The 25,714-nt window shown below is 35.9% G+C and overlaps 1 protein-coding gene across 5 annotated transcripts in view; it reads left to right on the forward strand.

Annotated features, from left to right (window-relative positions):
• ASB5 (ankyrin repeat and SOCS box containing 5) overlaps positions 1–25,714 on the forward strand; it is a 40,324-nt gene that overhangs the window by 6,185 nt on the left and 8,425 nt on the right. The window contains exons 2-3 of one of the 5 annotated variants that reach the window (XM_059470023.1): positions 489–645; positions 23,578–23,645. In XM_059470023.1, the coding sequence (XP_059326006.1) occupies positions 23,588–23,645 (58 nt within the window). In that variant the 5' untranslated portion in view covers positions 489–645; positions 23,578–23,587. Of the gene's footprint in view, positions 1–488; positions 646–5,882; positions 6,097–17,925; positions 18,207–23,577; positions 23,646–25,714 lie in introns of those variants that run through there. The other 4 variants (XM_059470021.1, XM_059470022.1, XM_059470019.1 and 1 more) reach the window with 4 other exon arrangements.

A 25,714-nucleotide genomic window follows, 5' to 3' on the forward strand; every position in this document is an offset into this window, starting at 1 on the left:
CTCAACTATGAGGAGAAGTGTTTTAAGACACTCATTTTTCCCTGGTGTGCCACTAAAGTTGTCATTGCATTGCATTTTGAAACAGACTTTTGGTTCAAGTCTTTGGTTGGGTTATCAGGCTATTAGCAGGGATTATGAGAACTACAGAAATTGGAATGAAACTAACTTTGGTTATGAGTTGTAACTTCATGTTGTATGGTGTGTGTAGATCCTGGATAGACATGGCATTCAGGAAGAAATCTGTAAATAGGAGAAATGGGTCTTTCATTTCTTTGGTTTGCAGTGTTATATCTGTTGTAATTGGCAACACAACTCTCAGGTTTTTGTGCTGATAGTATGGCTTTGTCATGATACTCAAGTAATTTTGTAGAATTCTTAAGGATACCAATGAGGTGCAGTGAAAAAGCAGTTCAGATCTAAACCAAGTTTCCTCTTTTCTGGATGAAAAAGTTTGTGTTCTCTCATATTTTGTCTTTTCATTCTCCCAGAGCAGTAGCACACAGTCTGTACTTCAGCCACCTCTTCCCTTCATATTTTATGAAGAGTAGTATTTGGGTTGTACAAGTGGGCTTGAGCTCCTGTTTAGAAAAGGACACAGCAGCTGCTTGATGTTTCCCAGTCACTCCAGCTTCTGAATTTCTTCAGGTAAATATGACTTGTTTGGGTTTATTTTCTGTGCCTAAGCATAAATGCACCATATCCTTAACTTAAGAATTATATTAATGAAAAGAACATTTAAGACTTTTTGAAGACTGATTTATGGTATGTATGCCTTTTTATTGTCTTCACTAAGATGTCAAGGTAACATTTTGAATAGTGAGGAAATAAATTTTAAAATAGTTCTTTTGAGTCTAGATTTCTCCAGTTCAAATGCTTTGAATATAAAATGGTAGAAAAAAGTGCTGAACATAGATTAAGAAGTAAATGATATAACATTCAGTAGCTTTAGATAAGTAGGTAAAATATTGAAGATTAGCATATCATACACTCATTAAAATACAAGTCAGCTGGTCACTAAGCAGATAATTGTTGATGCTGAGTTAGACATTTCCTTTTCAGTAGCTCATGCTTCTCTTTTTTTGAGCCCTTCATGAAGCATTTTATGCTTATATCAGAAATTCAGTACTAAAATTTGATTTCTTACTCATATTTTATTTTAAACTCTTTGTTTCAAGGGTATTACTTTAAAAATTTCTCCTGGTTGGCTGCCTATAATATATAAAAGAATAAATTCTTATAAGCACCTAAGAGTTCCTGTTTCTCTGCCTCTTATCTGAAAATCTTCTCTTATCCCTGTAATTGGACAGAAGTGTCAGAATCAGGATGTCTTGTGTATATCTAGATGTCTCTTATATGTGGAGGAAGACATGCTGGTGAAGTGTCATAGAAATAATTCCTTGTATTGTATTTCATCTTTATCTCATTTTTAAAATAAACATTTTCCCTTTCAGGGTTTTATATGCATCTCCAAAATGGAGAAGATAACTGTTAAGACTAACTGTAATGGAATCTGTGTTGTGAATATAATTACTCTTTTACATCTTCTATCATTTAGTTTAAATAGATTACTTTAAAAAATATAAATAGAAAGAAGTATGTTTTCCAAACGTAACAACACAGCATGTGCTACAAAGAAATCATATTTCTAAGGGTTTTGTAGTCTTTGATGTTAAAAAAAGTGCCTTCAAAGACTAAATATTCTGTCAGTTGTGTTAATTTTCTTTTGTATCTCAGCTTACTGAAAATTAGACACACCAGTCTTCTAAAGCATAGAAGAAAAATTGTGAGAATAAAATAGTTTATGAATGTGGTTATGCAATTAATCATAGATGATAGAGCACAGGTTTTGTGGTTTTCGTTTTTTTTTTTTTTTCCCTTTGGTTTTTTGTTTGTTTGGTTTGTTTGTTTGGTTTGTTTTTCTAAAAATTACTTTGTTTGGTTGAGGGTAAATTGTACACTAGATTTTGGACAGTTTGAATTAGCACAAACAGGTGCCAATGCTGGATACTTTCTTTCTGCACTTGGCTGCTACACAGCAAAGCCTTAAAGGCCAGCGTACTTTGTCTGAGCTCTGGCATTTGAAATGAACCCCTTTATGGTCATTATAAACAGCAGGATTGCTATCTTGATTCTACAGATTATGTTCTTGAGAAATGATAGCTGACCAAGCTACATTAAAAGGGAACTCTAGGACCATAAATTCCAGCATTTGAAGTTTCTTAAGGGGTTTTAAAATTAAAATAGTTAATTGCCAGAAGTGGGGAAGCATATCAGAGGAATCATTACATTGTTCTTGTTTTATTTGCTGGAAATGTGCTAGTTTGTCAAGGTAAGGGTATCCTCATCTGCCACAGTATTACTATCTTCTTAAACAAAATAAAAATACAAATATTGTTAATCTGCAATGTACCTTGTTGCCATTTTCTTGTGTGCTATGATAAAACCCTAAATGCTAAAATAATTTTACATCCCATCTCTTCTGTTGACATTAAGTGAATGAACCATCAAGATTTCATTTTATTTAGGTTTGTAATCTGAATTTTGTATTAAAATAAAAGTTATTAAATACATAGTTAGTTATTCTTTTTACCAGGATACTTGAGTGGTTTTTTAACAGCAATGAAGTTATCTTCAGAACACTCCACATTTTACTAGAGAGGAAATGAGGCCAAGAAGTTTCATTCCCAAAAGTCAAAACTACATGGGAAATGCGAATATCCAGATTAAGCCACTGCTCTTTTTAAGTGTTTTGATATCATTATAGTGTTGTACATTTGTTACATATGGTACATTTCCATTTGGAACCTCTCAATATTCTGAAGTGCTGCAAGATATTGCCATGCAACAGAAAATGTGGAACACTTACATCTCACTTTTTTACAGTCCTTCATGTCATCTCATTGACTGCCAGATCCTTCATTTACTTACCTATGTTTCTGTTTTCTGATTTCCATTGCAACAGCTGTAGCTTTCTGTTTCTGGTTTTCCCAGTCTGCATGGGCTTCCTCTCAGCTATTCTGTGTTCAGATCTCGCATTCACATTGTTGGTTCTCCCAAAATGCTGTGTGGGCGTTAACTTCTAAGCACTTGCTCAGTTTTCATGACTGGGTGCCTCATAGCATGGCTTTGCCAGCAAGCTGTAACAGTAATTTCTGTAGCTCTTTAGAACGCTTAGATTAGGATAGACTTGGTTCTGTGCAGCTGGGAGAGTTTCCAGCTAAGATGGCACATAAGAGTTACAGAGCACTAAAAAAAGAGGAAATATTATAAGACTAATTTTGCCAATTTCTGATGAGTATGTGTGAACTGGAATTCTCAAAACTCATGATTTCATGTATTTTTTCATCCTTATGTAGTTTATTACTGATGAGGGAAATTTTTGAAAGGACACGAGGCAAGTTTTGATACAGGAATAACCTTCCGGTTCAATTTTCATCTTGTTCCTAAAAGTGGTTTTACAAATCTGTGAGGTTGTTTGAAACATTACTTACAGAATACTAAATGCAAGTTAGCCTTATTATTGTAGTTTTAAATTTACTTTTTCTTGAACCTCGACAGAAAAAAATAACTTGAAAAAAGCAATCTAACAATTGAGAAATTTATTTTGTGATTTATCTACTGCAGTTATAAGAAGCAGGAAACAGTATTGTATGGTGAAGATGAATTCTGAGCACTGTTAACTCCTGCTGTTATTTATGGTAATTGCTATTTGGAGTTTTGCCTCTAAAAAGAAAGATTATTTTGTTTGTTAACAAAATATGGGAGAAGTCCAGATGAGAAAGCAAGTACTAGGTGGCATAACATGAAAAAAGGGAAAAGGGGTCAGGTAAAAGACTGTAAGGAAGAAAAAGCTTTCTGTAACACAATTATGACTTTTCCTTGTACTGCATGGTAAATTTGTGAAACAGGTCCATAAGGTGGCTGGAAAATTCTGTGGACTGATCAAGTTAAGCTTAGTAATACTAGTACAAATATGGGAGAACTAAGAAATTCCAGTATTGGGTGTGTTACTAAGGAAAATACCATTTCTATTAATGATTGAAACAGAGCTTGGCAGTGGTAGCTCAGATCATAATGCCTTTTATACTTGTGGAAAACATGACGCCTCAATGCAGTGTCGGATAACAATGTGCCAAATATAAAAAGGGATTTTCATTTGGCATTTTAAGTACTCATTCCCGCTTCTAAGAATGGTATGAGGAAAGCAGTTCCTATTCTGGCTGGATGAGAAAATGTCTATAAATGAAATTTGGTAAAAATTTGGGTATTTTTTTTACTAACTAATATAGTTTACAAGGTAAACTCCTTTTTAATTTCCTTTTCTAGTTATGATTGACTTTTAAGTGGACTAAATGTTTTCAAAGAAAAATACAATACCTGTTGCCTCTTTCTCTCAAGATAAGCACAATTCACTTCCTGTCTGTCAAAAATTTTAATAATTTCTAAGAACATTTCTACTTATCATTGTCTTTTCTTCATTTGTATAGATTTGTTTGCATTTAGTTTCCAGAAAACATTATAGCTTCTTACTCTAATAAATTACTCTGAGAGTCAGATGATAAGAGGTGCCTTATTGTTTCCACTTCCCTTCAGAAGTATGGTTTTGTATTATAGTGCTTTATATCTGCTATTCTGTTCATTGAAGTCAGGGTGATTTGTGGATGCAGTGACATTTGGATCATACCCTTTTATCCTGATGGACTGCTGCCAACATTCTAAAATATCTTTGTTTTTTTCTAATCATCAAATGAGAATCCAGGTTAGAATAGAAAGGTTTAGGATTACTTTGGTTAGAGCATTTTAAGTTATAATTCAAGTCACTGTTTTTTTAATTTAGAAGGAAGTATAAAAGTTTAGGGTAGGACCCTTTCTTGTGCTGCCAGGAATTTTTCCTTTAGGATTATAGTTCACTTAGAAATCTGGTTCTGTCATGCAGCTCCTCAGTTTGTATCATGTTGCAACTCAGCAATTTACTGAGCAATTACTCACACACTAATGGAACAACTTGTGAGTGACTGCTGATGACTGTGAGTAATAGCTTTATGGTATAAAGGCAAATTAATTCTTAAAAAATTGGAGGAATTTAGATTCCCCTCTCTAAATCTGGCCAACAGATAAAGCCTGTCGTGTCATATGATGCAGCACAATGAAATACATTTCATAACTATTAGAAATCTTCCATGTTGAAATGTTACCATTGCATTTTAATTAATTTAATTTTAGGTGCTCCAGGTCTTATGGATAAAAATATCTAGATGTTTGACTCGTATCACCTACTCTGAATACTGTTTTATGTATAGTGCTAAAGTCTAGATACTTTCATTCAGCCTGAGCAAAATAATGAGACTGTCAAAGCTGATATATATTAAATCTCTGTTTATTTATTAATGTGTACTTCAATTATTTACTGATATGATTCTAGTTTTTTAAGGAAAGAATATTAGTATGACATAAAATGAAATATCAGAAAAGAGCAATTGTACTTAAGCAGCAGGAGAACATATTTTAGCAAAAACATGTTATCTGAGTTATGTGGTTTAGTACACAAATTTAAGGAGTTTATAATAATACTTTTGAAGATGTATTTTAAACATGTAAATAAATGAATTAGAAACACAGAATTTGTAATGCAACAGACCTTTTAAGTGGAACAAGTACAATCCAGGATCTTGGAACCTGCTGTCCCACATGAATATCACCGGGCTAGCAAGAGCGGTAGTGAACTCAGTACTACGTACAGTATAAATAATCGTCATATTTTGCGCAGCAGGCATCATGACCAGCTGATATTTTCTTTCCTCGGGACCAGTTGTTCCCAAGAGTGCATGGCTGGAGCCATCTGATCTTATCAACACATTTGAGAGCCCGACCCAAACACTGACAGAGGTTTTGCTGCAGCAATGACTGTCATAGAAGAAAGTCGCCCTTTTGCACAGCAGTTATCCAATGTCTACTTTACTATACTTTCACTTTTTTGTTTTAAACTTTTTGTGAAGATCAGCCTTGCTATACTTAGTCATTTCTACATTGTGAAAGGAAACCGTAAGGAAGCAGCAAGGATAGCTGCTGAATTTTATGGAGTTCCTCAAGGACAAGGTATATTTGTATATACTCTGTTATCTCTACTGTTTGGGGATTTTGTTTTTCAGGTAATTACTTATCTGGTAGCCTCATTTGCATTCAGTTTTTCAAGTGATATGTGTGAGTGAGGTTTTTGTTCTGTACTTGTTGCTGTGTTTTTTATAAACAAAATTATCTGTAGGAGGGTTGTTAGATTATGTGAGCTTTTTTTTTGGGTTTTTTTTTTGTTTGTTTGTTTGTTTGTTTGTTTTAATTAAGTTGAGAATAAAATTCAAATACCACAGCCAGTTTTCTATTTGGAGAGAGGCCTAGATTTAAGATGCCTGTGTATAAATAAGGTTGCCAAATACTTCCCAGTCTGGGACTATTTTCCCAGTTGCTCCTAATGTCCCCCAGATTACCACGCATAGTTGAAATTTTCCAAGTTTGGCATATGATTATTTTGCAATGCTCTAGTGAAACTAGTCAAAATATTTCTGAAAGTTATGTCTTGATTAGGGTAAAATTTTCATATAGTAATTTTTTGAGAGATATAGTCCTCATATACCTTGAATAAGTTGACTCTTGGCACAAAGCAGGAACCTTAATAACAGTTTATCAGGGCCAACTTTTGGGCATGTATGTGGAAATCCTTCAGATTTTACTGGATCGTAAAGCTCTTGTGAAAATTTCTTTTTCTGTTCCCACTAGCAGAACTTTGGCAGAACTGTTGCCCCAAGTTCATCAGTAGTGAGGTACCATTTTTTCATTCAGTTCTTCTGCATTACAGAGCACTCTTTCTTCTAAATTGTGGCATGCTGGCACATGACTGAGCCCTGATTTTGCTCAGCTTGGGATCCCTGCTACCTCATTTGTCTTCATTATTTTTCCTTATATTCTGGGATGGCATCAAGCTGAGTTAGGCAATGGAACAGAAAGACTTGTCTTTCCTCTTGCTGCCTGTATCACTCATCCCTAGGTACCACAAATGTGAAGACAAAGCCCAAGTTAAACATGAGGGAGAAACTATGAGCCAGAAATGAAATGAGCCAGAACAGTTTCAAACTCAAAAGATTTTTTCAATCTTCAATGTTGGGACTAAAGCTAGACATTTTGTGTAGGGGTGTTAAAATTTGCAATCCAGAAAGAAAGGCTTAAATCCTAAAGCAGGAATTAGCTTACTTTGCAGAAGATTTACTTGAGATGGATTTCATCATGTGTTTTCTGCACAAGCTCTGAAACCCAGGGTTTTTACATCTGAGCCTGTTAATGGCACCACTTGAACTACTGTGCATGTGTGTGAGTGTATGTGCAGATACAGGTGTGGGAGGGTGTGGGTGTGTATGTATATGTTCACTACAGTAGGGTAGGAAGGGCACAGGCAGGAATACTTGCAGAGAATGGGAAAGGCCTTACTTGAAGTCAAGAATTTTTTGCCAGACGCTGCTCGCTAGCTCTAAGGCAGCTCTTTATAGGGAGACCAACACACGAGCTGGGCACAGAAGGAAAGAGACTTGGGAGGAACTGGAGTGAAAGGAATAACATGCATCAGTCTGGAGAGTAAAATAGTGTTTATGGTGTTACCTGTTGCTGAACTCAGGAATCTGTAATTCAGGCATTTTTCAAAAGTCTCATACCTAAAGAAATTTTAAGCATTAAGTATTACTAAGCATTATAGTAGCTGGCCAATGCAAAAGGTGAAAATCTATCACTTTTGCAGGTTACTGTTTTGGTCAGGTAGCAGAGGTTTTTATTGATTTTAGGGTCAAACATATGGTAGGTTTTCTAGTTTTCTGCTTGTTTTATTAAAAGAAAATAGTTAATGCAACTATTTTGTGCTTAAGTTGGACTTTTTACAGTTCAACATCAGTGTGCCACTGTCCAGCTTGCAGTGGTTGGTTCTGGATTTGTAACAGTTGTAAGCACATGTCCAGCTAGTGTTACAGAATCTGCTATTCATCCATTAGTTGGGACTAACAGCAGCAATCCTTGCTCGTTGGGATGCAAATAATTCTCCTAAGAATCGATATTTTATCTTTTCTGTATTTATTTCTATATCTGTGGAAAGAGGCATGCTAATGTCTGAAGTCACAATGTGTTGTGGGATTTGATTTTTTGGTGTTGGTGAAACAGAGGGATGCCTCAGTAGACTTCATGTAATACATGTAACAAAATATCCCGTTAAAAGTGGTATCTAAAAGATGCACAACAGGTAACATTGAGCATGAAACTGCTTTAAACATTACATTGTAAAATTAAATACTGAGTATCCTCCTAATTAATGATCCATTCTGTGTTTTTTCTCAAGTAGCAGAGAAACCTTGGCAGAAAAAACACAGCACAAAGAACCACCAAGACAGATAATTAGCCTAGCATCTGTCATTAGCTAATTGAAGTTTATAGTGTTTCAATAAGTAATTCAAATTAGAGGAAATGTTTCTTTTTATTTTCTAGTTTTAACCTGATTACATCCTCTCAAAATTCTGTTAGGAATAGTATTTTAGGTTTGCTGTTAATAACAAAAGATTACTTATTGCTGTTATAATGGCTTGTCTAGGATAGAGTGCTATAATTTTGAAGAAAAAAGAACCTTTGTAAATGTGCTACTAGGCACAGGCATTATTTCATATTTTCTAAATTGACCCCTTGAGTTAAAATAAGTCTTTCTTTTATGAAGTCTGTGTAATTGAGGGTGTTGCAGGTACAGAGAGGTAGTTTTTGGTGGAACCCCTTTTGTCAAACTGAAGGTATAGAGGTCAGTTCAGGAACTGAGGCCCAGGGATCATGCATTTCAAGGCTGACTTGCTTTATTTTGTCACTTTTTCTTTATTAAATATAAAGAGACAGCTTTGCCTGTGTCATCTGCTTTGTGTGGTCTTGTTGCTAAATGGGTCGTACTTTGTTCCTTAATATTTCAGGAATATTTTCAGTTTCAGTAGTCAGCAATTTACACTCCATTTATCCTTTGGATCTCAAGTGTACATGAATGGCTGGATAATGTCACAGTCATTAATTAGAAATTATTATACTGTTTATGTGACATGGAAATAAAGGAACTAGATCAGTGTTCAGCATCAGCTAAGAACAAAAAAGTGTATGTAAAGGCTCTGCTAATTATAGGGCACTTTCATTTGTTTATGGAAATGATGTCTGAGTAAAACATTTCCTGTGTATAGCTCAAAGGTACCTTCAGAGGTAAATTGAATGCTCTAGGATCAAATATACATGAGTTATCTGGTGAATGCTGGGCTAATCTGTTTTTAAAATGCTTAGTAATAGAGATTTCTGCAGCATCCTTATGCAACCAATATCAGGTTTTCTGTTCTCATCACTAAACTGCTTCCCACTTCCTCCAAGGGTGACCTAAATCTGTGTCTCTGCTAACTAAATTCATTAAATATGATTGTTTCTCTCTGTGTATGAGAAGTAATCAATTTAATGACTATTATCATGCATTTTCTTACTTTTGCTGGTTTTTTTTTCTTTTCTAGAATAAAGTAAAAAGCATTTAATTTAGTCTGTCCTCCTAAGTCTTATTTTCTAGCACCTGGAGTTACTGCAGTTGCTCTCCCTTGGACTTGTGCCAGTTCATATATAGTTTACAGACATCTTTACTGATGTATAATTTCCCATGTTAAACAGAGTGCTCCAGCTGAGACTTTATGAGTGTAACCAGGGAACTATTAGTTGTATACAAGTGGAACACTTATGTCATGTGCCATGTATATGGCACCCTGTGTAATACCTCCTGGAATGGTGCTGCCCCCTCAGCAGTAAAGTATTATGGATAGAGGCTGTAGCCTGTAAGCCACATGTTAAAACAAAGTCACTGTGTTGTGCATTTGCTTTTTCCTCTCTATGTACAGTACTTTGTACTGGCCTTCAGCTAATTTCATGCTGTCTTGGTATCAGACAATTTCTCTGTTTTACTTTTCTGTTTTGAATTGCTTCTCTCTGAGCAGTTGTAGCATCTACAGTTTAGTGTCATCTAGTGCCTGCATAAAAATAAATACATTATTCTATCATTCACAATATTAAAAGCCTGAATAGCACCAAATGCAGGACAGAACTTTGCAGTCTTTTTTACATTTGCTTTAAGTGAATTGAAGACCTGGGTCCTAATAAGCTATTAGAGTTGAATTTTTTTTTTTCAGTGAAGTCAGTGTTATTGGTACCATAAAAATTAAATGAAAAAGGGATACATTCTATTATAAAGGTGCCATTTGCTGAGTTATTTTTAACTCTGGCACTAATTTTGTAAACACTTACTCATATACACTTGCTCCATTGACTTGAAAGGGACTGATTAGTTGTTTGGAGCCAAGTGCTTTCCAATTGGGCACTAGAGCTGTGTTAGAAATAGCTTGTGGTGCCTAGTGTTTCTTTATTTATTGTGTTGAAGTGAACATTTACATATTCATTGCATTTGAAATTTTGCAAAAGTCAATATTTTATTGATTTCTTTCTTAATGGGTAAAGACATAACAAGTGTATATGTTTGCTCCATTTTAAAATCCTGTGCCCTACAAACTGATGCACAAGAATAAACTAACCTGAAAATTAACTTTGGGTATATTTAGCTCCTTAGCAGACTATGTGTAATGACAGTGACCTGCACATTAACATTTCTTCTTTCATGTTATTTCCAGATCTGTGAAGAGTTAATAAATCAGCCTTTTGTACAGCTGTTGCTGGATGAACACTGGAGGGTCAAAAGCAGCTTTTAGACTCTTCCTACTATAGCAACTAACAAGTCATATCGTGAAAGTGCTCTGTGTATAGGAGCACTGGGTTAGAGCTTCAGATGAGTTTTATAGTATAGTTGCTTTAGGATGTGGTAGTAGTGCTGTGGTATGAAGTGATTTCAAAGTTTGTGGATCAAATCTAAAGAATTAATAAATTATCAGATGTTTTGGGTCTGTAAGATATAAATTCTGCAAAAAAATACTGGTAAGATCTTGGTTTGTATGAAAGAGCCTATACTTTCTTACTAAAGATAACCTTACAGAAGGAGGCATAGTTCCCACTCATAAACATTTTTATAAGGCAGAAGGTGTCTATTTTATCAAAAGTAAACCTGATACTCAGTAATTGTCTAAATTATCTACAAGCAGAAAGTGATAGAGAGGAACCTTCTTACAAAAAAATTTGCAGAGGTTAACATAGCATAAACAGCAAAGAGTCATGTACATATACAGATATCTGGGGTCTGATAGACAAGCTAAGTTGTTCTGAGAATGTAAAATGATTTGTCTTAAATATCGTATTTTTTAATTATGTCACCTGTCTTCACAAAAATTTGTATAAAATTTCACTTTATCCATAAGTGTGTGCGTTAAAGTTACTTGAAAGCAGAAATTATGTTTCTGGTATGCTTCTCAAAATACATTCTGATTTTGCAGAAAAGGAGAGGTGAATATGGCCTGGTTTCTTGTAAGGTTAAGAAAGGCTACTCTTGAGTGACTGTAGCAAATTCTAAGCTACCCAGCTTTGCTGTATGTGTCTTGATCAGGCATGGTAGGAAAGCTCAGTACACTGGTTAGGCTAAATTAAGCCATCCACGGGATTGTGGTAGTTCAGTCTACTGAGTCTCCATCTTCTCACAGAAAGTGGTAAATACTGGTAAATACTATGAAGTTTTCTGTTTCCTTTTTTCTTGTACACTGAGAACTACTTGGGTAGTCCCAAGAATATGGTCCTTAAAGTACAGCTCATAAATGGACAATAATGTTGTGTTTCAGTGTTAGAGATCTACTGTTTGTATGGCTTGTAGTGAATGATTAGAGCAAAGTTTTCATATTTATTTTATCCTAACAAGTTGCAATTGATAATGCCACTCAGCAACAGTTGTTAGGTAGGGAAGATAGGCATGAGGCATTTTCTCAACTTGCATTCCACAGAGATCACAGTTCTATTAATAAAAGCCATACAAGACCTCTCTTAGCTTCCTGGATACAATGGAGATTCATTTAGCAATGATAGGAATATTGTATGGCATACCTATTCACCATACCACTTGGTGTAAGGCACCACATTTAGCATTTGTTTTTCATTTGCAGCACGTAAGCTAATGGTGTAAAAATGCTTAAGATAGTGTGAATATTCTTTTTTGAAATTTTAGAAGGGTTTTTTTTTTTGATGGAGCTCATCACTTTCTCTTGTATGCCAAATAACTTTGCCTAGTATGACAAATGACTGCCAAAGAAGAGTCATACTGCAGAATAACACCAAAAAGGCACCTTCTTTGAAGGAAGGAAATGACACCACATATTAGACAAATACCAGAACATTCTTCCTTGAAGAACATATTCTATCTTAAAGAGGTTTTGCTCAGAGTTATATGATGCAACTAAATTGACATGGCCTTAGCCCTGACTTATTTGCAGCAACAAAGAGCAAGAACATCTGTTGGCAAGCATGTTACTTTTAATTCAAATTTTTCATTTTTTACATCCCTCATCTGAAAGAAAATTTCTGAGGCCACAGAAAAATCTAGTGAATATGTATGCTGGAGCCTGTTTGCATGCTTGCCTCTTGAAAAGAAACTGGTATAGCCTGTCATGTGGATTTGTTTGTGGGGTTTGCTTTTTACTCTTCTGTAAATGTGAGGACCTCCTTGAGGTCCCCCAGCTGCATTTTTTGGTTGGTTTCATTCAGGTGTGCCTCCTTGAAATGTATTTTTTTTCTGAATGTGGACCTTAACTTTTCACCAGCCTAGGTCCCATTGGCTTGCTTGGAGTGTACACTCTAAACTCACATGGAAATGCCCTTCATCAATAGATTTCTCTATTTTTCTGTGTGAAATGAAGAGTAAGCTTATGAAATAATAAAAGCACAAAGTGAACATTATGAACTCTGATGTATCTTAAAACCTGGGGGTTTAAAGGTGCATAGCAATAAGACTGAAAGGCAATCCTGGATCAATCTGTCTGTGAGGCTTTAAAGAGAACTGGTATTAAAGAAGATATGCAGAAAACTGCAGTATTGGCTTGGGGCAAGCTCAGCTGTACCATCTGCCCTGGTCTTTCTTGCATTGGTGGGGCATAAGGCAACAGGGGAAGACCAAAATAGCAGAGCTCCCTGAAGGTGATGTTCCTTCCTTCAGCCACTGGATTTTTATGGGCAGGGTATTGCTATTCACATTGCTCTCTTGTAGGGAATGTTCTCAAACACTTGCAATGCAGGCAAACTGAGTGAACTTTTGCCAGTTAGAGGATGATGGCTTGGGGGGAATTGCACAGCATGCCTGAGTACTGAGCTCTGCTCAGGACTGCAGCAATCCTGGCTGGCCATAAATCCTTTGTGGCATGCTGCATCTGTTGCACCCGTGGATGTTACTCTCTGTGCCATGTCTGGAGCCTTCCTGGCAATAGATATGCTCTCTCTCTTTATGGCTGTTCTTTCACTGTTATTGACTCACGATTCTCTCTGGGGTGTCCTTTACCACTCCTATGCTGACTACAGGTTTCATGCCTGTGTCTGTCTTGCTGTCAATATCTGGAGCTCAGGCCTGCTTGGTAACTGATTTGCTTAGGTTCTGCCCCATGACTTCTGTAATTTAGTTTAGTTTACATATTAGCAATTTTTCTATGTTACTACATGAAAAGTCTGACAGGTACACATTGCAAACAAGCCAAAAAATATAATAAATGTGTCACTGTTCTGTATTGGACTTCTGGGAGACCTGAGACAAAGCCTTTATCGTATCAGAAGTTTAAATATTTTTTCAACCTTTAGTTATGATTCCAGCATCCAAGAACATAAGGTGTAACAACTGTAGAAAGCTCAGGAGAAGAGGTAGGGAAATTATTGGCTAGACAGCCAATCATCATCATCATAATCTTCTTCTACTACTACTACTACTGATTTGGATTTCCAGCTAAGAGTCAGTGATGAAATTGTATTAAGAGTATGTAATAGATTTTTTTTAGAGCTTATAATGGTGTAAAGAAATGTCATTTTATGCTTAAGTAATTCATGACCATTAAAGCATTCTCTACCTATCTGCTGGTGTTTGTTAAGAGGACTGGTTGGTGACCTGGATAATGCCTAAGCTTCTTGTTGCCTGCTAATGACTTTATATCACCATCATACTTGCCATGAAGAATGGCTTGATGCAAGAATCTATTTAACAAACAAATAAAAAGTTGTTCAGGCCTTTCCCTGTTCCCCTCCTAGAGCTTTATCCCTGTACTTTCATGGTGCATTTATGTTCCTTGGCATTGAGTTGGCACTGTAAAATGTAACACTGGCACTACTGTGGCCTTGTAGGATGCTGTTTTTGTCAGAAACCACAGTTCCTCAATCTTTCCTAAAATTTGCTTCATCCTGGCATCTCCTACAGGGAGCAATGTTCAAGATTTCTTCTGGTTTGTTTTTGGCAATGTCAAATAGCAGGCCACTGCTGAGGTACTGGCACTGAGCCACAGGGAGCCTGTTTGTCATTTCAGCTTCTTGGTTGCAGGGTGTGGATCACATGAGCAGGAAGAATCAGTTTCTAGTCCTGTTCCAGAACTTAGTGTGGCACGTTCCATGCAGTCACTGTGACCCCATAGTAATCCTGGTCACGAAAACAGAGTAACCTGAAAGCACAGAACAGTTTGGGAAGCAAAGTGGGTCATCAGTTTGCTGTTTTGAGATGGTTGCACACAAAATACTGATCTGTGACATTTGAAAACGGTGCAATTTTGTGCAATTTTTCCTAAGATAAATTACTGTTATACGAGTTTGGACGGTATTGCATTGGACTGCATCATATTTTGAAAAGTCAAGGGGGTTTGTGGTATTGTTGGTTTTATCAACACATTTTTTGTGTGTTACCACAGTTGCACCTCTGTTGCCTTAAAAATAGTCTTGAAAATAGAATGAGTTTCCTGCTGAAAGGGAGGAACAAAAATTTACTTCTATTTTCATTCCCACCTGTTAAGAACTGTTACCCCTTTAAACTCAGAGCTATGTGCTGACATGGAAATGTTCAAACTTTACTCATATTTCCTTTTATAAAAATCTGGAATAAAAAGATTTTGAGAGTTTCCTTCAACACTTCTTCCTCTGCGTTATAAATTTGAACAGAACTAATTATTAATGAAATTTAACATAGTGCTTTATTTAAAGCTTGTATGCTAATTTAGGCCAGAATTCCAAACCTATCAGTAAAGTTCTCTGGTTTCCTTACTGTCAGACTGTAGCATCTGTCCCTTCCCCTGGCTGCTTTTTTGAAGGTAACTGCATTGCTTCCATGAGTAACTGTAATCTAAATGCTGTGCCTAACTGCTTCTTTGCCAAGTCAGGAAAAATAATGGTCAGCTGTGTTTTTTACATGCTTGGACATCTCCTTAGACTTGTGTTAAAGGTTTTCTGGCAGATTTTGGAAGTGTTTGAATGTCTTCTACAGAGAAAAATCTGAAGAACATAATATCAGGACTAAGCCTAAGTGGTTTTGTGGTTTTGTAGTTTTGAATGTTAATAGTTTTATCACCTAATGAAGTTGAAAGATACTGATTTTTATTTTGTAGCTGATGTAGTCCAGGGCATAAATGAGAACGAACACGTAGCAAATCCGTGTCAGAGGTGGAACTGAAGTAGCACAGTCTTCAGCCTTACTCCATGGTTTTAGCCATGTTTATTCCCTCATCTCAACTATATTTTTAAAATAATTTTGGATTATTTTTGATGCCATTTTAGCTTTTTCTTTTTTATTTTTGTATTTATGAACTGTTTTAATAAGACTTTTAAATGTTTTTTGCCTGGAGGTTGAATGGTTGGGCCTAGCAGAATTTAGTGAAAAGTTCCTTCTGCAGTCCTGAACTGGATAAGCTTTGCCTTTTTTAAAGCACAAAAATGCATATTGTTTTATTGTTCTCTAGAGTATTCAAATTAACTCTATGATTGGCAAGCATCTATGGAATATCTCTGTGTAATGGAGATACTTTTCCTACAAGCCATGCTTTGGAGGTGGAGGGTTTTGGGGGTGCTCTAACTGCATGGGGAGCTCCTTGTTTCCTGGCAGTTGTCTGCACAGGAGGGCAGGTGATGCTGGCTCCTGTGGGGCTCTGCCTCGTTGAAGCCATGGCAGCTGCCTCTGTACCTGCTGCTTTCCTGGCTCCTGCCAGCCACACCTCCCCGACAAGTAAGAGAGAACAGAGGCTGGAATCAGTGTGGGAAGCATTTGTATGAAGTGCTTCCAGGTTTGTACCACTCCTGTAGAAAGATGCAGATTCATTCTCAGCTGACAACCTCACCCACAAAACTCCTACAAAAAAATGTAGATTTTTTTCTTGCCAGACCACTGTCAATTCCTGATTTGCAGTCCCAGATGCTTTGCTTGATCCTGGTCCTCACCACATTCTCCTGAGAGTCCTGGAATTCCATTCCAAATGGAAATTTAAAACTGAGATGAGCCTCAGAGCCATGGCAAATACAAAAACTGTCAGTTTATTTCTCACAGGAGAATAATGCTGGTATCTTCCTGCACAGGCACATGTTACATGTCCCTAGTATGCTCTCCTGTTAATTGCCCTTCCAATACTTATTTACTTGGAAGAAAGCATAATTCTAGTATTTAAGTGATATATTTATAATGTCCTGTTTATAATGAGCCATTTTGTGAAAGCTCTGTTTCAGATTTACATGCAGAGATTTGATATGTTGAAGTGTTTATTTCAGTCTGGGAGATATTCTGGTTTGTTCAGCTAGATAAAACCCGAGGAAAACAGTTGTCTGAAGGCAGCCCAATGTCTGTGAGAGTGCTGTTTTGTTCTGTCTTGTGAGAAGAGCAGTAGCCCACCTGCTTCTGTTCTGTAAAGGGTGTAGCACTATTCCAAGTGAGACAGTTCTCATGTGCTGCAATTTCAAGGTGAAATTTGCAGCTGCTCCTTCTTCTTCCCCTCGCCCTATCTACCTATAATCTTGCCTCTGATTTTCTCCTAAAGAAAACCAAGAGGGATATAGAAAATTTCGTTAAATATCTGAACATTATTTCAGAATTTTAGGGATTAAGTTTTGTAAGGTACCTGAAAAAATAGTATTAGTGAAACTCAGTAATGTTGAGTTGCTTGTTAAAAATTTACAAGTGGCTACTTTATATATCTGTAGAGGAGAATAATGAGGAAATACTACAAGGAAATGCTGGGGAGGTAAAGGTGACATTTTAACATATTTTTATTAGAGAGAAATCACTGTCTTTTACTCTGATGCAATTTTATCCTGGATTGCTTCTCTTTGCAGATTTCTGTTGTATAGTATCAGCCTGATACATAGTAATGAACAAAAAATTCTAGCACTTTTTGGTTGGTTTTGTTGCTGTTTCTAAAAAATATTGATCTGTGCTTCTTCTGGGAAGACTACAGCCTTACTTTCACAATGGGATCAGACTTTCAAAATAATTTTTTTTAAATCGAAACATGCCTTTATTCAGGATTTAGTTTCATTGACATTTGTAGGATAACTTGCCCCCTATTTAAAAAAAAAACAAAACCAAGAAACAAACCACAGAAAATCAGGAGTGTTTCAAAATTTCATGGATTCTCCGGAATTCTAAAATCACTCTTTACTGCACATTACATATCAGTAAAACCTGATGCAGTAATAATTGTTGTTACTATTATTAAAAGATAAAATAATTTTGGGTTTCTGTTTTAGGCTGCTTGGTATTCAAGCAGCAAAACATTTGAATACTTATGCTTTAGGAATCTGTTTCTTTTTTGTGTTAAATGATTAAAAAATTAACACCTTTCCATTTAAATCATGTAAATAGTTAAGACTCATGCTGTAGCTAAGCTGATTCTTTCTCTGTTTTAAAAATAGAAAATGCTGGAGCAGTCCTTCCCTTCCCCCACTCTGTAGTCACTAGTCCAAGCTAGTAAATGTTACTGAATGGATTTCAGTGTTGTGGCCATTCTACAGTAAGTACAGCAAGATCCTTTGTGAGAAAGCGAAAGGAGGAAAAAAGGTGCTAGAGATCATTTGTGGATGTTCGTCAGAGCAGAGCACCTGCACCAATGACAGACAGGCTTTCCTCGAGAAACAGATCATGACAACAAACACTGCTGTGCAGAGGAGCCAGAATCTCCCCAAAAGACGCCTAGAAAGTGTAGGGGAGTGCCCTGCAAAACGGAAAGCTGGCTGGGGCATTCTGACCAGCCAAGGTTAGTACAGCAGCCATTTCACAAACCGGTACTGAAATATGCTAAGCTGACCCAATTGATGATGGTCTAGCTATAAAACTGATTTTTGGTTTTTTAGGTTTTTTTTCTAGCTGTAATGTAAATGCATGCTTTTGTTAGTGGGACTTTATTGTCTTGCATGGGTTAACACAAGGGTACTGAGGCTATTTTCGTTCTTTCTGCTCTCTTATCAGCTGATCTAAAATACCATTTCTTGTTTATCTGCCCTATTTGTTTTATGCAAGTGTTTAAGGCTTGACTTACCCTGACTTTTGGTGTCCTGTCACAAGGTAACTGGATACTAAAGGTTAATTGTTTACTATAGGGAACCAGGGAATGAAAGGAGGGGGAGGAGTAAACTTTACATATAACTTTATGTGTAAGGAGTCTAAAGATATCTGAAATAGAAGGCGATAGAGGAACACAGGTGACTGAATTATTGTCCTGTACTAAGATACTAAGGACAAAATATAATTGTAAGGCTTTCCATAGAGAAGTACTTAGGAGGTTTTTAAGTTGCTGAACACTGACATTTTCAACAATGAGGAATAAACTCTGTTAGAAGTGTTTAGGACTCCTATTGCCTGTGCCATATTTTCCTCTAATTTTTTTTCCATAGTCCAAGTGTGTAAAAGGGAGCTTTGAATAATTGCAAGAGTGTTAAGAGGAATTTTTTTGAAAGAGTGATCATAATTCCATGATTTAATATTGATGATATCGTAAGGTTTAGAGTGAAACAAAATAAGAAATGAAGGAAGTCAACCTTGAAATTCATGATCATATGATATAAAATAAAAAGATGGAAATGTTAAAATAGTCAATGAAAGTAGTAGACAGGAGTGAGTTCATATGTTTTACATAAAGGAACTGTGAATTTACCATGTAAAATATGGTTTAGCTATATGTTAGCTAGATTCTTAAAATATATTCTTATTCTTAAAATAGCTTTGATGATTTCTAGTATTGACAGTTTTAGAATGAAGCAATATTCAAGAATTTAAGCATGTTTCCTTATCTTCCAAGTAACCATTTGAATGAAATGATACTGTATGATTGCATTTATTCATCAGTTTTAATATGCAGAGCACCTTTTGCCCTCATGTTTTTCACTGTTTGGGCTAAGATTTCCTGACCTAAAGAAACTTTTATTTATCGTCATTTTAGCTCGTTAGGTCAGTATTTTCGAAAAAAACTTGGACAATATCCCTCAGCTGAAAAGAAATTTCACAAGAGTTTATCAGTGTTAGTACTAGCCACTCCATTGTATGGTTGAAGGTTAGGCTCTCTTGATACTCTTACAAAGAAATAGCCACAATTACTCTAGTTTTGAAATTCTCAGAATCTAAGTAAAATATGGGAACTAAAATTTTCTGTAGAATCCATCTTAACAGGGTCTAGCTACTTAGAGCCTCTTTTTAATTGCCATGCTGGGAATATACATTTCTTGATAGGCATCCTGAAGTACTGAGAGACCTCTGTTGCATTTAAAGCTTCTGATTGTTGCAGTGCACTTGAATAGCAAATATATCTTTTATAAACTCTGAAGGATGCTTTTTTTCCTTCCTGTCTATTTCATCCATGCAGGTATCCAAACCTGACTTGGCTCTACAGGCACCCTTGCAGAGCAAAGGGAGAGAAAGTCATACTGCAATGCAGTCTGTAATTAAATAAGCAGATTGGAAAATGGACTGCAAGTGATGCAGAGGGTGGAATATATCATAAGATTGGATAGAAGGGTGAAAGGATAGAGTCAAAATGGGAAAAGGCCTTCAGCCTGCTGGCTTGAGGGGCTACAACTCCAGAATCTCATGGATGTGACAAAAATTACACACGGCACAGATTTGCTGCACAAATGCTTTCTGTTTATAAGGTTTAGGATTAGGCCCTAGGCTGCATTCACACTCAGGCAGGCTGGGAAAATGCAGAGAATTCTCAGCAGTTTGGGGAAAATTGTTTGTACTCTCGATTAAGACTGAGACTGTGTTTGAGGAGCAAAATTATTCCAGACTTTAATCTTCAGAGTCTGAACTCAGCTCAGAATGTCCATAGGCCTTTTCTGTCACCTTCTAGTTGGGAAGGGGACTGAAAAACCCTTACTTTGTTTTTGTGACTTGTCCAAGGAAATAATAACAGCCAAAGAATATTACCAGCTGCTCCTCCTACTCAAGTCATATCTGATGATGATCTAATAGATTACTGAATTTGGAGATTTATGTGATTTTACATCTTGGCATTCTAGCTAGGGCATACAGACTTTGCAAGCTACTTTAGGTTAGAAAAACATCCAGACAGTTGTTGATGCTTCAAGAAGATGGAAACACAACCTGTGCATGAGCAATGGATGTGGAGCTGTGGCTGTGCTTTCATGTGACACGAGAAGGGGCCTGACACACTCCTTCCCACACATGCAAGGCTGAGGACAGCCAGCAGTGACTGCTGCTGCTCCCACCATTACCATTGCCATCATCTTCACATGGCTTAATGTTAATTCTGTTGGGAACCAAGCAAGCTGTGTTTGGAAATTGCTGTTGTGTCATTCTAGGCTTTTTTGTAGAGTTCAGTGGCTTGTGTTTCTGTGGGAAAAGTATGGAAAAGTGCAATGCCAAACACTCAAAATGTTACCTGTGCCACCCTGATTTGACCATTCAGTGCATTATAGCCCAGTACTTGACAGCCCAGTCACATGATGTACTCTTCCTCAAAGCCCCAGCCTCCTTAGCTGTGCTCCTTCTCCAACATGAATGATGTTCTGAAAATGCATTAGTTTTATACCCAGAAAAAACATGCCCTATGTTCTGCTGTTTGATGCAAAGGTGAGAATCATGCGGTGAATGGTAGGGAGAAAGGGTTAGTGTTTTAATGTCCTTAAAAGTAAATTCCATTCTTGTCTTTGGAACCTATGTGTTTTAAGACCAGTCACCTAATGTAAAAGCTTTTTGGCTGATCATGGTTATTATTATCTAAAACTGAAATTTCAGATGCTCAGAGCTCTCATAACCATAATTAAACTGTGCTTTTAGTGTGCACTCTAATGTTTAAGAACTCAAAAAAAAAAGCTGTTAGAATGGTTTTATAATTCAAGCATCAAAACTCTGTCTTTTAGTTCTTTAGTTATAAAATAGTATGAATGGATGATCTGAAATAGCTTCAGCAGAGGAGTTAAAGTATTCTTTTATCATTGGGACAATACCATGAAAAAGGCAGTAGAAAATCAATAACGTTACCGTGAGTTTGTGGTTTGGATGACATATCTTAAAGAGATCCTGCTAGACATGGAGATAAAAAAAATTTTGAATACCAACTCATTCACTGAATGCAACACTGGAATGGCAAAACTAATGTGTCATGTGGTGCAGGTGCTGTTAGACAGATGACTGTGTGGGAAAGCTTTGTATGGCTTTTAGGAGTAGGCAATTGCTAGCATTTACCTTTGGAATGAAGCCCCCAGTTTGTAGATTTAAAGTCTACATTATGATAAACAATAGAAAGTTTATCATAATGTTGTATACTGGTTTGAATTAATCAAGTTTTCATTGTTTTTATACATATATGCAAATATATATATATGTACACTGTTATATAGTTATATTGTTAGAGAATTTTCATATTACTTGAAACATTGAAATGACATATGTAAATACCACTTTAATGACATCTTCTCTTTCATACATATTTTAATGCTCTCTAGCCTAAATTCTAATTCTCTTGGAGTTCTTCATTGTTGACTGTTTAAACTTCATTTATTAAAAAAAAAGTGCCTTTTGTTTTTCTGGTCATATCTAATCATGATAGTTAAGCATCATAGATATATTTCTTAAAGTTTAAATCCTTCACTGAAGATTTTTTAAAATAGTTTTCACCATAAAATATCACTTGAGTAGTTGACATGCTTCTTTATCCTACAAGGGATTTAGACAAATGAGTAATTTTATAGTCCCACAATAAAAATCTTTTCTAACCTAATTAGATATATAAAATGTCAGACACTTTGAACAACTGGGGTGAAGTGATTCTGTTGATCTTGGGACTCTGACGTGCCAGGTTTTTCTCTTTAGTTATTGATCCTGTATGTTGCTTCAGTTGCCAGAAGCTGAAGCACTCAGAATGCATCTTAAAAACTAAAAGGTAACAGTGCTTGTGTAAATACATAGCTTTTGTTGGTTTTGCAGAAATAAATATTAGCTGCAATGCTTTCCAAATACTCTGTGTTTTTCATCTCCCTGTAATGAGCTGTGTCAGGCTTCTATTTTCAGTTCTTCTTTGATGATAGTGCTTCTTCTTATGACTGGGACTCCATCTGTTTAGCCATAGACCAGTAATTTTTTTAAGTGCTGAGCCCTGGTATAAATACTCTCCCAAAAAGAACTTATTCATTACAGTTCTCCTTTTGAAAATCTAACCTTTAATTTACTTTTTATACTGAGTTGGGGGTTGTTGTTTTGTTCGGTTTTTGGTTGGTTTTTTTAGAGACTTCACAAATTTTTAGAAATTAATACAAAAGGAATTATATGACTGGAGGTAAAGACTGTTGTGAAAATATTTTTACTTAGTATTTTACTACTATAATTATAATTTCAGGAATGACTTATAGATAATTGCAGGTAAAGGATGTAAAGGAGTGAAGTCTGTAGGGAAATGTGAGGAAAAGAACATTAATGACTTAGAAATGAATCAAAGTCAAGAACTGCAAACCCCCTATTTTTGGATGTTTTCACTGCTGAGAATAGCTATCAATGCCCCAGTTCAAAAACCAAAGAATATTTTAGAACATAATTGAAGGAATAGCGAACTACTAAAAGAAAAACACAGTTCAGGTACAGCTCAAACAGCATTTGAAACATGTTCAGGATATCTTTGCTTTTCTTTCTAGATGTCTTATGAGTAAGTAGTAAAATAACATAGGGACATTTGGCAGTGCTTCCCTTAAAACCTATGTACTGTTACTGATTTTTGAGGACACAAAACTATGTCTTTGCACGAGGTTAAAATAGAAGGAGTTTTTCCTGCAGTTTATTCATGTCAAGGTTTTCTTGATTTCACTGTGAGTTTCTCTTGTGCTGAAATTCTGGTTAATCTGTCTTGGAAAGCCAATGCAGATACTGGCACTTTGAGAAGTTGATATGTTAAAGAAAGAAATGTAAAAAAGTGACAAAAAAGGGCAGCAGTCCTTTGCCATAAGAAACTGACAGCTTGTACGCGCTCACATATTCAAAGCTGTGTTTACTGAAGGCTGGAAGTTCGTATTACAGGGAGCTGCTGATCTTCCAAACATAGCCAGGGTGTTTTAGGAACAGGTCCAACTAGCAAGAGCAGGCTTTTTTTATTATTATTTTAATTTTTTTTTATTTTCCAGATTGAAAGAAATGAGTAGGATTTATAATTGCAATTGGCTGGAAGTGCCATGGGGAGATGGAGATTTAGGTATTGTATAATAATTTGCAATTTTTTTTAACTTCACCTGTTAATGCAGTGAATCTATTTCTTCTTTCTTGTTAATGCTTACAAAGCATTGATGCTTTGTAATAGTTTGCCTTTGTGGTAAACTATACATCAGAGAACTTGAAACTAATGTGGCTTCTGTATATAGTTAGAGATACTTTGTATTCAGCATTGTCAGGGGCCATAGGGAATTAATGCATTATCAATTTTGGAGTAGACTATTTTTGCTTTTATTGCTATTACAAACACAATGAATGAAAGTGTTTATGTTTCTGCTAATGACTTCTAAGTGAGAGACACTGTAATTTATAGATTAGCAGAAGGCAGTAATCTAGGCAAAGAGTTCAAGAACACCTTTGATGTTTATTTATGGTAAATATTTATGTTGAACATATTCTTGTCCCTGTGGTATTTAATGATGAATTACTATGTATATCAACAAGTCATTTGGAATGTGAATTTTATTTTTCCAGACTTGGTTGGCACAAAATTGTTCTGCAACTTTTTGCTTTTAGATTTTATTTGTAGTAGAGATGATACAAGCATTTTGCTTGTATCCATCATTTTATGGATTTATCAGAAACAGCTGGCTGCTGAATATCTCTGCCTGAAAATAGGGATATAAGGTGGGTCTAGGTGCAAACCAGAGCTTATAACAGGATCTGGCATAATTTGATTATCAAATGTCATTGGAGTAATTAAGAGGCATTCTTCTGATCAATCCAAGATGGAAGGAGGTGAAGGAAATAAAAGCAGAAAACTGTTGCTTTCAGATCCTACCTGCATCTTTGTTGTGTTTATACATGGCTAAAAGAATGTCTGAAATGTAAGTGTATTGAATGAGCATAAAAGCCTCATAACTCTCATGATTTTATAAGATGTTTTTCCATAGAATCAGTTCTTTTTTTTTCTTTCCATTGAGTAGGATAAACTGAGAAAGAGATGTTCTCATCTATAGAGACAGAAGGCCAAAATTACCAAAAGCAACCTCTAAATACAGATTTAAATTTGAGGAATTTTTTGCAGCAGCCAGCAGGATAACTTAATGGATCTAATTTATTTGAATTAGAACAACTTGAATGCTCATTCAGATACTACTGCAGAAGAAGAAAAACACTGATCGAAATACTCATAGTGATTACACACATCCAAACCACAGTACAATAAATCTATCTAAGCTTGTTGGTATGACAAAGAAAATATTGATGATTTGTCAAAATTGGGTCACTTGAAGGTTTCTGAGCTCAAGGGTTTTTTAATGTATAATAGCCCTTAAAATCCCAATCACTTTGTGTGTGGGGGGTTAAGTTGGTTTCTTTTTGGTGGTGGGTTTTTTTTGTTTTATTTGTTTGTTTTGTTTTGTGGGTTTAGCTTGTTTTAATCTTTTTCTTTTTTTGTTTTGATTTGTTTTTTGACTATCAATAAGAATTTCAAAACTTTACATTAAATAAACCTGAAGTAAAAAGTACAGGGAGTAATGTGTGTGCATGTATATGTACATGCACACACAGATGACCAGAGCTTAGTGCAAATAATTCTGACAGAGGATTGGAAACTGGATCTTGCCAATAGTCCATCTACTGCCACAGATGAAAGAGTTCAAGGAGCTTCACACATACAGGATACTCTGACATTATAGAAATTTCACTGCATTTTTAAAATCAGGTTTATAAAACCTTACTGTCATAGTTTTAAGTTTCTGCAATCAGCTCTATGTAGTCTTATGATAATTTAAATAATCATCCGTGCTTTTGTTTTGCCAAGTTTTTGATGTCAGTAGTATTCAGTAGTGCTGAGTCACAAAGTGCACCATGTTCTCCAAGATGCAGTCATACTTCTGTGTAAATTTTAGTCTCATTCACTAACACCAGTAGGAAAATGGAGGTTTTATCTACAATTTCCTATTGAGCACTATTCCATATGATTTAACTAGGCCCTGATTTCTTTTCATGTTGAATAACCTTAAACTTTCTGTCATTCTTGATGTGATTTGAGGGGGTTGTTTATAGTAAACAAAAGTGTACTTTCTGAAACAGGCTAGTGGACAGGAG

This window comes from Ammospiza nelsoni, chromosome 4, assembly GCF_027579445.1.
Source record: "Ammospiza nelsoni isolate bAmmNel1 chromosome 4, bAmmNel1.pri, whole genome shotgun sequence".
Taxonomy (NCBI): domain Eukaryota; kingdom Metazoa; phylum Chordata; class Aves; order Passeriformes; family Passerellidae; genus Ammospiza; species Ammospiza nelsoni.